Genomic DNA, 13852 nt, shown 5'->3' on the forward strand with positions numbered 1-13852 from the left:
TACACGTTTTGTAGGTCTGACATTATTGGTGAAGATCCACAACCAGATGCTGCCAATTTACCACTTGTTATCCGAGAACGAGACACAGAGTACCAGCTTCATCGGATACTTTTGTGTGATAGGTTACTTGAAGTGAGTGATATTTTTAGTGATTTAATAATGTATTTACCGCAGTATTTGTGTGTTTTTACGTATTGTAGTACATGAAGTGTCACATGACAGGGGTACCCATATAAGAAAGCTGCGCTTATTAAGGAAGCTCGCAAAGATATTCCACCTCTGTTCCGTGGTGATATGTGGGCTGCTGTGTTGGAAGTCGTAGGTGATATTCAGGGCCGTTACACAGCAATTGATAAGGAAACGCCTACACATACAGACAGACAGGTACGTTCATCATTAAAAATATGATGATAATCATTTTAGATTTTGTTTTCATATAGCACATTTTGCTTACTATACATTCCTCAGATTAAACTTAAAGTTTAATGTACATAGGTAGTTAGCTAATGAACAAGGTCTTGTATCAACTTCTCAAATCTCTGTCTTTTTGTGAATGTGTACACCTCATAACAGTGCAATATCTAGCTGGTACATTCAATTTCACAGATCGAAGTGGATATTCCACGCTGCCACCAGTATGACGAACTCCTGTCCTCAACGGAGGGCCATAAGAAATTCAAGCGTATATTGAAAGCTTGGGTGGTAAGTCACCCACAGTATGTCTATTGGCAGGGATTGGATTCTCTTTGTGCACCTTTCTTGTATCTCAATTTTAATAATGAAGGTAATTTTAACTTTTTGATAGCTACATTATGAGTCATAGATTTGTTTCAGTTAATGAACAAATATTAATTTATTTATAGAAAATTAGACTGTTTTAGACCATAAAATGTGTGATATAAGGTTGTGCCTGTGACTGTAAGCTTATATATAAGTGTCTTTTGATTGTGCCTTTCTGCACATTAATGTGTTGTCTTTACGGTAAGTAGCAATCTATCTTTTGTTATGTTCTTGATATTCTAGCTTGGAGTTTTTCTTGATATTCTAGCCTGGAGTTTCCATTGTTTGATGTAACATAGATATTTTTAACTTTTGCAGCTCAAGCTTATGCTTGTCTCTCAGCATTTATACCAAAATATCTGCACAATTTCTTTCTGAAAGATAATTCAGCAGTAATACAGGAATATCTTGCAAAATTTTCCCATCTAATAGCATTCCACGATCCTGAACTTGCAAATCATCTTGCTAGTATATCATTCATACCTGAATTATTTGCAATACCATGGTTTCTCACAATGTTTTCACGTAAGTGGCCTTAATCTTATGATAGTAATGAAGAAATAGTTTATAAAATGATACAATGTTTTTGTTTGATTTCCTACAGATGTATTTCCATTGCACAAAATCCTTCACCTCTGGGACAAACTGCTGCTTGGAGATGCTTCTTTTCCACTTTTTGTGGGCTTAGCAATATTGAAGCAACTGAGAGATACATTACTAACTTCAGGCTTCAATGAATGTATTCTGTTGTTCTCTGACTTACCAGGTACACAGTAAATATAAGAAAGCGTGTAATTTTTCTGTGCATGACTTCTTTATGCAGAAACATAATTTATCTTAATTCGGTAGGAAGTATACATCATTCTTGGTTTGTTATTTTTGATTCTTGCTCACCATATTTGTCAATTCTAAAAACATCCAATCGAGTGACTCATGATACTGATTACATATTTTCAGAAATAGACATGGAACGTTGTGTTAATGATTCAATTGAGATGTATTGCAACACGCCCCGTAGTGTTACCTACAGACAGCACGAGTTGCCAGTAAAAACTGAAACAAATGTGAACCCTGATCTGGTAAGAAAAACTGAGAATAATTTTACAATCTTTCTTATAACTTCTTTTACAGATGGCACATAAAGCTATTCTTTTGTAACATCACATATGATGCACACTATAAGTGAAATTGATACTCTTAATAGTTTCTTATTGTTTGTATTAACTGCATCAAAATACATTCATTTTCGTGTAGTACCAGAAAATAAGAGGTTATACTGGAGGGAAGAGGTGTGAGAAAATGAGCATAATCAAAGTTGGCAATACTAGATAGCAGATCAGTAGGTAGGTGTTTCGAAATTATGACACAGAACTATGAATATATCTAGTCATTATATATAAAAATAAAGATGAGGTGACTTACCGAACAAAAGCGCTGGCAGGTCGATAGACACACAAACAAACACAAACACACACACAAAATTCAAGCTTTCGCAACAAACTGTTGCCTCATCAGGAAAGAGGGAAGGAGAGGGGAAGACGAAAGGAAGTGGGTTTTAAGGGAGAGGGTAAGGAGTCATTCCAATCCCGGGAGCGGAAAGACTTACCTTAGGGGGAAAAAAGGACAGGTATACACTCGCACACACGCACATATCCATCCACACATACAGACACAAGCAGACATATTTAAATATGCATATTTAAATATGTCTGCTTGTGTCTGTATGTGTGGATGGATATGTGCGTGTGTGCGAGTGTATACCTGTCCTTTTTTCCCCCTAAGGTAAGTCTTTCCGCTCCCGGGATTGGAATGACTCCTTACCCTCTCCCTTAAAACCCACTTCCTTTCGTCTTCCCCTCTCCTTCCCTCTTTCCTGATGAGGCAACAGTTTGTTGCGAAAGCTTGAATTTTGTGTGTGTGTTTGTGTTTGTTTGTGTGTCTATCGACCTGCCAGCGCTTTTGTTCGGTAAGTCACCTCATCTTTGTTTTTATATATAATTTTTCCCACGTGGAATGTTTCCTTCCATTATATTAATATATCTAGTCAATTGGATAGTAGGAAATATTTCTTAGCTATGAAGCACATATTCCTGGTAACCTACATAGGGGTTTCTATGTGATGAGCCACTCCATAATGCCCAGATTTAAGCTTTTCACTAAAAACGTAATCAGTCTCACAGCACCATCTTATTACCCAGAAATTTTAGTGTTTCTGAAGCCTCTTACTTTCTGGATTCTTTAAAACTGCTACCCACAGACTTTCCAATTTACACTTTCCTTGTCACAAATATAGTTACATTCTCATATGCATGGATTGTCTGGTATCAGAAAGTTTTTCTGTTACCTTTGACTACCAAGTCTTGAACTCATTCTCGTGTAATGTTGAGTATACTAGAAAACTAGTGACAAAATCTGATAATCATGCCATAACAATGTTCTGTTTGGTGACACTACACATAATGGAAATTCACCCATCTTGCTTCATAGAATTGCCCAAATCAATGTCTCTTATTGTTACACATGCTGAGCTGAAGATAGTAATACCAAACCTGTCAAGCATATTAAATCTGAATTAGAGTGAATTTCTTAGTTGCTCATAAAATGAGTTCAGGTCTGCACATACTGTAAGGAATACTCATTGTAGTTCAGAGATACTAATAATTCTGCACATAAACTTAGCATTTGTTTTATTTTCATTAGTTAAGGAGTTGAACTGATAATACCATGGTACATCTGATTGTGTGTTAGACATGTGAATGTGCTGTTGTTGTATCTTCAATCAGAAGACTGGTTAGATTCAGCTCTCAATGCTATTTTATCCTGCGGAAACTGCTTCATCTCCTAATAATGAATGCAACCTACATCTATTTGAACCCAGCTACCACATTTGTCACTTGGTCTCCCTCTATAATTTTAACCCCCACACTTCACTCCAATACTAACTGATGGTTCCTTGATGTCTCAGTACATGTCCTAACAAATCTCTTCGGTTAGTCAAGTATGCTGCAAATATCTTTTCTCCCCGTCTCCATTGAGTACTTCATCATTAGTTACATGATCTACCCATCTTACCTTCAGCATTCTTTTGTAGCTCCACATTTCAAAAGCTTCTGTTCTCTTTTTGTCTGAATTGCTTGTTGTTTGTTTTCAGTTTCATATTCCAGACAAATACCTCCAGAAAGATTTCCTAACACTGAAATTCGTATTTGATTTTGAAATTTCTCCCCTTCAGAAATACTTTTCTTGCCATTGCCACTTTACGTTTTACATACTCCCTACTGTGACCATCATCAGCTACTTTGTATCCCAAACAGCAAAACTTTACTTTCAGTGTCTCATTTCCTAATCTAATTCCCTCAGCATCACCTCATTCAGTTCAATTTAATTCAACTGCATTGTTACACCTTGTTGCACTTTTTTTATGTTCATCTTGTATCCTTCTTTAGTGTCCCCACCAGCGGACATCACGATGGAGACAGAAGAGCTGGCTACCTAGCACAGTGGGCTAGTGCAGAAACCTGCCATGGAGGGCACACACAACACACAGTATGGGCAGACCTGCTGGTACACCTGTTTACCCACAGGCAACAGTAGGCTGGGCAGACCAGTGCTAACTTGGATTTCGACAGGCCCGGTCCTCACCTAGTGTATTGTGTCATGTGTTGTGCTGAGGCTTAGCCATTGGTCCTCTGCACCAGCTTCACTCTGGGTTCTTCTTATGCTTGTGTCTACATGGGTTTGACACTCTGCATCACATAGATCACACTGAGTCCATTTCTCTCTTAAGGGATTGTGTTTGGATATTATCGAGCCACTGTCAACCCATGAAGTATCCACATTGTACGTGTAGTGAAGTGGCATTGTCACGCCTTTGTAGATACTAAACCATCCTTCAAGACACTGTCCATTCCATTCACGCGCACTTCAAAGTCCTTTGCTCCTTCTGACAGATGTACAATGCCATCAGCAAACCATAAAGATTTTATTTCTTCTCCCCAAACTTTAATTCATTCTCCAAATTTTTCTTGTGTTTCCTTCACTGCATGCTCAATGAACAGATTGAATATTGTAGGCAATAGACTGCAAACTGTCACTCACTTGCTTCTCACCGAGCAAGGTAGCGCAGTGGTTAGCACACTAGACTCGCATTCGGGAGGACGGCGGTTCAATAACACATCCGGCCATCCTGATTTAGGTTTTCCATGATTTCCCTAAATCGCTCCAGGCAAATGCTGGCATGGATCCTTTGAAAGGGAACGGCCGACTTCCTTCCCCGTCTGTCCCTAATCCAATGAGACCGATGACCTCGCTGTTTGGTCTCTTCCCCCAAACAACCCCAATCACTTGCTTCTCAATCACTGCTTTCCTTTGATGCCCTTCAATTCTTACAACTTCTGTTAGTTTTTTGTAAAAGTTGTTTGTAACCCTTTGCTCCCTGTATTTTACCTGTGTTACCTTCAAAATTTCAAAGAGGGTATTCCAATCAACATTGTTGAAAGTTATAGATGTTGTAAATACAGGTTTACCTTACTTCAGTGTATCTTCTAAGATAAGTCATAGCATTGTGTGTTCTTACATTTCTCCAGAACCCAGACTGATCTTTCCTGAGGCCAGCTTATACCAATATTTCTATTCTTCTGTAAATAATTTGTGTCAATTGCTTGCAGCCATGACATTAGCCATGCACTATGCAAATATAAATAAAATAGAGTATATAGTCATAACCACTATAACTTTCATGTTGTATAATGATATTCCATGTAACTACTAAAGAGATAACTTACCCTCAGTTCCACACTGGGGAAAAAGCCTTAAGAATCATGTAAATGGTCAGCACCCATGTTGCCATCCACATTTTCCACTGAGAAGATTTACTATATGTGTAAAACTGACTCATTCCATATCACTGCAAGCTATCACAATTGTGATCCATGGAACATACAAATAACTAACTAAATTAAACTGCTTAATTTGTTGCAGGAGATGAGCCCAATTCCATTATCTGAGCTGCAGAAAGAGTTCTGTCCTCGTATAAGTGCAGCCAATTTATTAGAGCTAATGGACATAAAGCAAAACAAATTTTCAAAATCAAAAGTTGTTGTTGTGGATGTGCGACCTCCAGATGAGTATCCTTTTGAATCATATACAGTGTCGGTTTATTCCTACACATCAGTAATACTTACATTAAAATGATTTAAAAATAAAAGTTATGGATAGAGAAGACATAGAGATATTAAACTTTGAACTATAAATTTCTCAGATGTTTCCTTAAAGATCACAATTTCTGATGAGAAAGAACCATGCCATCAGATTTATGGCAATTAGGAAAATATGACAGGGAAAATATGAGTTACAAGAATAATGTAACTACTGAAATGTTTTTGTAAGCTATTTCTACCCTCTTCTTCCAGTAGTCTCATGATACTGATTTTATCTATCTGCAGTTGAAGCCTTTTATTACTGTACATTACCAGTTAGATGTGACCAATCGAATTTTAAAAATGTCTTGAATATTAAATCAACAGGTAAACTAAGTTGTGTGTTGTTAGCTGAGAAGTCCTACCAGATAATCATGTGCCTAATCAAAAAGATTCCAATGCTAATACAAACCTTGTCATTTTTTAATTGTGTTTTAAAGGGGGTGGTTGAAATAAAACTAGCCAACAACCTGATCAGTAGAGACAGTGCCTTTACTCTTCAATAAAGAAACACCAAGCAACTGGATTTCACAGCCAGCATTCAGGATCGTGTCCTCCACTACTCCACCTGACAAGGCATGTGACTAGGTAGTGAGAGAAGGGGTGGGGAGCAATAAGACTATAAAAGAGGCACAATGTAATAAAAACCGAGTGAGGTGGCGCAGTGGTTAGCATACTGGACTCGCATTCGGGAGGACGACGGTTCAATCCCACGTCCGGCCATCCTGATTTAGGTTTTCCGTGATTTCCCTAAATCGCTCCAGGCAAATGCCGGGGGATGGTTCCTTTGAAAGGGCACGGCCGACTTCCTTCCCCGTCCCTACCTAATTCGATGAGACCGATGACCTCGCTGTTTGGTCTCTTCCCCCAAACAACCCAACCCAACCCAATGTAATAAAGATGTTCATTCTGTAGTTACCACCTGAACACAAAGGCAAGATACACTGTTGAAATATGATGTAACAGCAATGGCTGGACCCAGATGGACACCTGAGAGCAATACGGATTTGTAGTGTTTGATTTTGTTTTGCTCCTCATTGTGAACTTGATTGAAGTTTTTTACATTTATTAATTACAAAAATAAACATACTTGAGCGCAGCATTTGCAGTTAACAGAACGTTAAAGGATTAAATCCACCAACTAGAGGAACATCAATGGGGTACGTTATAATGATAATATTGTGACTGACCAGTGACAGGATGCTACATTAGGTGATGGTGCTAGGTTGTGCAGTCAGCAAACTGGCCGAATATTTCATATTTTGTACATTAGATGTGCACCCCTATATCTGCAATAGACTGTCCATTGTTAGTGCAGCTAGAAGGATATGTGTGTTTACAGTGTTACTTTTACTTCTTTCCTGTTATCTTGTTTATCACAGCGATCTCCTGTTGTATGTGCCTTATCACCTGATCTTGCACACCAGTAATCTGTGCAGAAGCCTTGTCAACTTGACCTACACTTGTGGTGATATTTCTCTGAATCTCGCTCGGGCTTATCTTCATTCTGTTGCTGAGATATGGTCACTTTCCTTTTGCTGGCTTTCCACACTTCGGTTACCTAATATGTGATACCCTGACATGCATTGTTTATTGCTTCTTAATTGGGTGATTCTATTGCACAAACATTTGTTTCTTCATGGATATTTTTCAAATCTTTGCAAAATCTTTTTCACTTCTCTGAAAACTGCAAATTCATGTGGCTGTAATTGCCTGTTAGCTTCTGCCCTAGTGTTCTATAGATCTGCATGTTCTCCTGATATTACAGACAGCTGTATCATTGTGTAGTTTTCTGTTGGAATTCTGGGTTGACTTATGCATCTGTGACATGTTTCTGTGTTTGTTTGTTTACTCCCATGAACTTCCTGTCCAGCTTAATGCATCCTGACTTTCCATTGCTGAATTCATTTCGACTGTTAACTTGTATGGGGCCATGTTGATTTCTGCATCATGAAGTACTCTCTACCTTCACCACTGCAACTCTTTCTTGCCAAATTAAGAACAAAAATTATTTCATGTTTGTCTCTCAAATAAGATGACAGCATCAACACAACATTGGTATGCAGTGGTGAAATAAAACAAGTAACACAGAAAAATCATAACTGAAACAATGTTTGAGATGATGTGCATAGCTAGGTAGACATACACTAATGAATTCTGTCTGTAGCATATTTATGTTAACTGCTCACCATGCCAACTTGTTTTCCTGTTAATTGAGTTACTGTCTGCAAGGAATAAATGGATTTCAGAGTTTAGTTAATGAAAATAATAAAAATGAATTAATTTTCAAAGCACCAATATGTAGCCACACAACAATACATTGAGGAATGGACAGTTAATTACATATCTGCCTAACATTATCAGATAATAACAAATTAATCCATATCCCATTAATTTTGTGGTCAATTCTTCTGAGGCCACAAACTTAGAACCATTTATGTAGTGCTTATTGATATTGATTACATTTAACAGTTATGAAATACTTGCTTAAGTGTGGGGAATTTGCAAGTAATAACTAAAGAATGAGTAGGTGTTTCAGGTGCTGTGTGCCAAGCAATGCATAGGAACTCATACTGGTGAGGTACATTCCATTTGTTTCATATGCTCCATCCCCTTTTTTGGACACTGGCTGGTGGCATTTCTGTTTTGTCTTAGAACAAACTAGATTATTTTGGAACAGCTTTGGAAAGAAGTCAGAAAATCATTGTGCCATTTAGCCTCTAAGACTGCTGTGTCAGCAGTATCTTGTTTATAGAGTTGTACATAAATTCAAAGTAATAGTTTGCATCAGCAGCTCAATTCAGGTATTATAACATCAGTGTCACAAATAGATGTTGCAGTCTGTGCTCGACAGTAAAATATTCCTTCTTTTTAATGAGAAATTCCACCTTCATTGTGGTACATGAACTTGAAGGACAATTGATGTTGGTGTTTCAAAAATCTTCATCAGTTGCATCAAGCAGCTTTGCAGTGTGAAAAACAGAAGTATAGTTTGCAATTACAGCATCATGAATTATTGGACTGACCTTTTTCTGCCATACCATAACTTCTGATAGGTAGGTGAACAATATGAAATTAAGCTTAATGAAAACCTCAGGCAGGCAGGTTCTAGAGATACTTAAATATCACAAGATTGTTGTAAAAATATAGTGAAAAATAATGTTGTTATATTGTATAAGACTATCAAAGGATTAAAAAACAGAGTAGATGAACTACTTGTTCATTTAGAAACTTTAGAAACTGAGGGTGGAAAGATGTACTATGCCTGTTTGAACATCATATAGTCACAGATACAGAAAACGTAAACATGGGAGGATAAAAGTTTTCACCTCTTTAGAGAGAGGAGGAGTTTCCATATATGTTAAAATTTATCATAGTTTGAAAAATTTAAAAACTAAAAAGTTTTGTGTAGAGCAACATATAGAAGCATGTTCCTGTGAGCTTCAGCTAAATAATGGTACTTCTGTAAGTGAAGCTGTCTATAGGTTGTCATTGGCAAATTTTCAACTATTTGAAAAAAATGGCTTCTTTGTAGTGCTCTCTGTCAGAAAGCAGGAAGCAGATTGTTTGTGGTGATTTCAATGTAGAATTTTTGAAAGAGTCTGACAGAAGGCATGACCTTGAAGTATTACTTGGTTCTTTCAGTTTGATGTCCTTTACTGTTTATCGTACTTGGGTAGTGTGGGGAAGCGATGTGCTGATAGATAATGTTGTTACAGTCTAAGATAAATTTAAACAAATAAAAACTTTTCCTGTTAAGAATGCACAGCTACATACAGTAATGCAAAATAGACCTCTGAAATAGTGCGTTCAGGTAACGACTTAACAACCGCGAATTTTAGGGAAAGCCCACAACAGCTAGACTGGTATGAGGTGTACAGGGAACCTGATGTTAATGCAAAATTTAACCTATTGCATGATATCTTTGTGACTGTATTTGAAAATAGTTTCCCTAAGAAAACAGTGAAACAAAATTGTAATAAACCATCTAAAAAGTCATAGCTTACTAGAGGGAAATGTATCTTGTTGCTTGGAGGAGTAATGATCCAGAAACAGTCAATCATTATAAAAACTACTGCACTCTATTAATAAAACTTATTAAAAAGCCCAGAAGTAGGTGCATTATGTCAGAGATTAGCACCTCTGATGATAAAACAGTTTTCAATAATGTTCAAAGTGATACAGAGCAAACAACAGCACAGGAAGACTGTATTTCTATTAAACTCAATGTAAAGTTTATTATCAGAAAGTCAGAGGTAGAAAATATTTTTAAACAATCACTTTTTAAGTGTAACAGATAAAATAGGATCCAGCTTTTCATTAGAAAATGATTTGATAAAATGGAAATTGAACCCATCTCTCCAACTGAAATTAGGAAAATAATAAATTCACTCAAAAGTATAAGCTCACATGGAATTGGTGGCATTTCCTGCAGGGTACTAAAAGCTTGTTCCCAAGAGATAGGCTGGATTTTCTGCTACACAAGTAGTAGCTCACTGAGAGTATTTTCCCAGATGGACTGAAATATGCTATTCTTATACCATTGCATAAACAGGAGGTAGGTCTGATGCTAACAACTACTGCCCAGTATCACTTCTGACAGTTTTACCAAAAATTCTTGAAAAAGTAATGTGTTAAAGAGTGGCTTCACATATTTATAAAAACGAAATACTAATAATATGCATGTGGCTTTCAGAAAGGCTTTTCAACAGAAAATGCTATGTATATTTCACCGATCAAATACAGGGTTAACATAAAGTCCGGGAACACTTTTAATTATTTATTGCACAAGAACTAAACATTGTACAGATGTCATACATACGGCATTCTAAGGGAACAGCACTGTCACACGTGGTGACAAATATGTGTCCTTCAGAAATAAATGCATCTGTACATCTTCATTATCCCCAAAATTTACAACACATTCAACATCCTCAATAGCCTCTTGAACGTCCTTTGCAACATCTACAACAAAATCATTGTCTCCACTTATTCACTGCAAGACACGGAAATAATTGGCATGTATTCTTCTCCATCATCATCTATGTACATACTCCACAAGCCACAATATGGTGCATGGCAATGGGTATCTTGTATCACTACTACTCCTCTCCTTTGCTGTTCCACTCACAAATAAAGCGAGGCAAAAGTGACTGGCTATGTGCCTACATAATTTTTCTCATCTTGGTGGTACTTACACAAAATGTACATTGGTGGCAGTATAGTCATCGGCAGTCAGCTTCTAATGCCAGTTCTCTAAATTTTCTCAATAGTGTTTCGCGAAAAGGTGGCCATCTTTCTCCGTAGATTCCTATTTGAGGTTATGGAGCATCTCCGTAACACACTGGTAACAAATGTACCAGCACACCTCTGAGTTTCTGCAAGCAGTACTCAAGACTGGGTTGTGCTAGTGTTCTGTATATAGTCTCCTTAAGAGATAAGCTATACTTTCCTAAAATTCTCTCAGTTAACTAAAGTTGACAATTTGCCTTCTCTGTACTATCCTTAAACAGTGTTCCATTTCCATGTACAGAGAATATGATCAGCCGTATCAAGTCCCTGGCATAGCTAGGGACATAATTTGTATCCTTGGCCCTCGTGAAATCTGCAGAGGGGCATCGTGTCAGATGCTTTTCAGAAATGTGGGTATATAGAATCTCCATGGTTCATAAGATATTATGTGAGAAAAGTGGATTTTGCATCACCTGATTGGTCAATAAGTGACTAGTTAGATGCTTTCGATCCGCTACATGACTTTAGTTATTACCAGAATTTTCTCGGCTTCTCGATAAGATCTCTTGTGAAGGTGTGACAGCAGGAGTTGCTGCATGCTTCACATGACCTCTTTTATTATGCAAAAAGGTGGCGCATACCCATCAATTAAAATTCTTCTCTAAAATCAATCCTGCATTATCTTGAATGACATTTAGTTTTCCTAGTATCTGCAAGCCCTGTGTCCTGTTGAGTTATCAGTTTGTCAAGTCCCTATGACAAACACCTTTATTGTGCAAGTATTACCTTGACCTGGAGGCAATAACATGATTAGGGTCTCCATGTCCTTCGAGACTCTACAATAACACTTAGGGCAGTTCTTCTGTGATGACTTTCTCAGTATCTCTGTATGTCGCTCCAGGGTGCTTGAGTTCTTGAGCTTGCTCTATTTCAGCAGACAGTGAGACAAATCAAATGAAAGTACATGGTTTGATAGACCTTTTCAAGTCCCAAACATCTATGATGCATATATGCAGACTGAAGCAACGAATAAAAATTTGTACCAAGACCAGGATTGATACCCGGGTCTCCTGTCACTAAGCAGATGTGCTAACCACCACACCACACTGGCACAGTGGCTTTGCACTACAACACGGATTACCCTAGCATGCCTCCTTCCTCAGTTCTTAGTCCTATTCAGGCTTCAGCCTGCTTAGTATTCCTCCTAAGTTCAAATAGCATTGCAGATGCTTTCCAACTATACTGAATCATGTTTCATTTGATACTGAGGTGCTATTCCAATGCAATTGAAGAGTTTCTGCAATGCTGTTTGAGTTTAGTGGGATTACCAAGTGGGCTCAGCTGTAAAGGGGAATTTGGATTGAGGTGGGAGGCATGCTAGGATCATCTACCCAGATGCGCAAATCCACGTGCAAGGGTGGTGTAGTGGTTAGCACATCTGCATAGGGAGCGGGAGACCTGAATGTGAATCTTGTCCTTGGTGCAAATTTTCACTTATCACTTCAGTCTGTATATGTAGATCAGTGAGATAACTTTGGTAGAAATAAGATTATTCTGTGAAATATTGACCTGTTTTCTAAAATACTAGAGATTGAGCAAGGCACACTACAAAACACTGGACTCGTACTTTACTAGAGGTTATTGGTTCAAATCACTGTCTGGCCATCGAGATTTATGTTTTCTATTTTTTTCCCTAAATTATGTAAGGCAGCTGCTGGAATGGTTTCTTTGGAAGTATGTGGTTGATTAACTTCCCCATCATTCTCCAATTCAAGATTTACTCAGTTGCTTTTGCCCTCGTCATCAATAGGATTTTAAACAATAATCTTGTTTCCTTTTTAAAACTATAGGTAGCAGATATCCACAGTGGCTAAGTCAGTTGGGATCATATGACCATTGGATACAGTGCCTGAACAGTCAGTGTAACAGCAGTCGTGGATCTGAGAGGATGTGCCCGTAGATGTAGCAGTTTGTATAATACATAGTAATCTAATTTAGTCTCTTGTTTTTCACATGCTTCTGTGAAGAAGTAAATTCCACATGTGTATTTTACTGTGTGGATTAGTAGACTAGTGTTTACCCTTTTAAGTTTATTTATTTTTTTATTTTTTCCTCCTAATTTTCGATGCATATCTCTGTATGACGCTTCTTCATTGGGTAGCATTGACTGACTAGATAGGCCAGCAGCAGAACATAGAATGCAACCATCAACTTTTGGGTTAGTGTTATATTACTTGTGATACGGACAAATACTTGGTATAAGAGGGTGTGCTGCAAAGCAAAGCTTCCGAATTTTGTATGTGAAAACTTTTAAAGCTTCTACATCTTTATTCTTCATGTCTACATATTTATTCTTCATGTCTACATATTTATTTCTCCAACACAGTCACCAAGGTGATGAAAACATTTCTTCCAGTAAGAGACAAGTTCGTTGACATTGCCATTGAAGAATGTTTGACTTTTTTGATGGAGCCACAACCTCACTTCTGCTTACACCACTTCACCACCATCAAATTGAAGTCCTCAAAGGTATTCTTTATGTTTTGGAAACAGTTGAAAATCAGATGGAGCAAAGTTGGCACTGTATGGAGGATGCTCGACAACAGTGAATCCAAGGCATTGGATTGCTGCAAATGTCACAG

General features: G+C 37.6%; 1 protein-coding gene across 2 annotated transcripts in view; it reads left to right on the forward strand.

Annotated features, from left to right (window-relative positions):
• LOC124622483 (TBC domain-containing protein kinase-like protein) overlaps positions 1-13852 on the forward strand; it is a 71762-nt gene that overhangs the window by 39419 nt on the left and 18491 nt on the right. For both annotated transcript variants that reach the window (XM_047148192.1, XM_047148193.1), the window contains exons 7-13: positions 15-132; positions 223-384; positions 607-784; positions 1099-1305; positions 1385-1546; positions 1738-1859; positions 5761-5906. In XM_047148192.1, the coding sequence (XP_047004148.1) occupies positions 15-132; positions 223-384; positions 607-784; positions 1099-1305; positions 1385-1546; positions 1738-1859; positions 5761-5906 (1095 nt within the window). The remainder of the gene's footprint in view (positions 1-14; positions 133-222; positions 385-606; positions 785-1098; positions 1306-1384; positions 1547-1737; positions 1860-5760; positions 5907-13852) is intronic.

The sequence above is a fragment of the Schistocerca americana genome, chromosome 7 (genome assembly GCF_021461395.2).
Source record: "Schistocerca americana isolate TAMUIC-IGC-003095 chromosome 7, iqSchAmer2.1, whole genome shotgun sequence".
Classification (NCBI taxonomy): domain Eukaryota; kingdom Metazoa; phylum Arthropoda; class Insecta; order Orthoptera; family Acrididae; genus Schistocerca; species Schistocerca americana.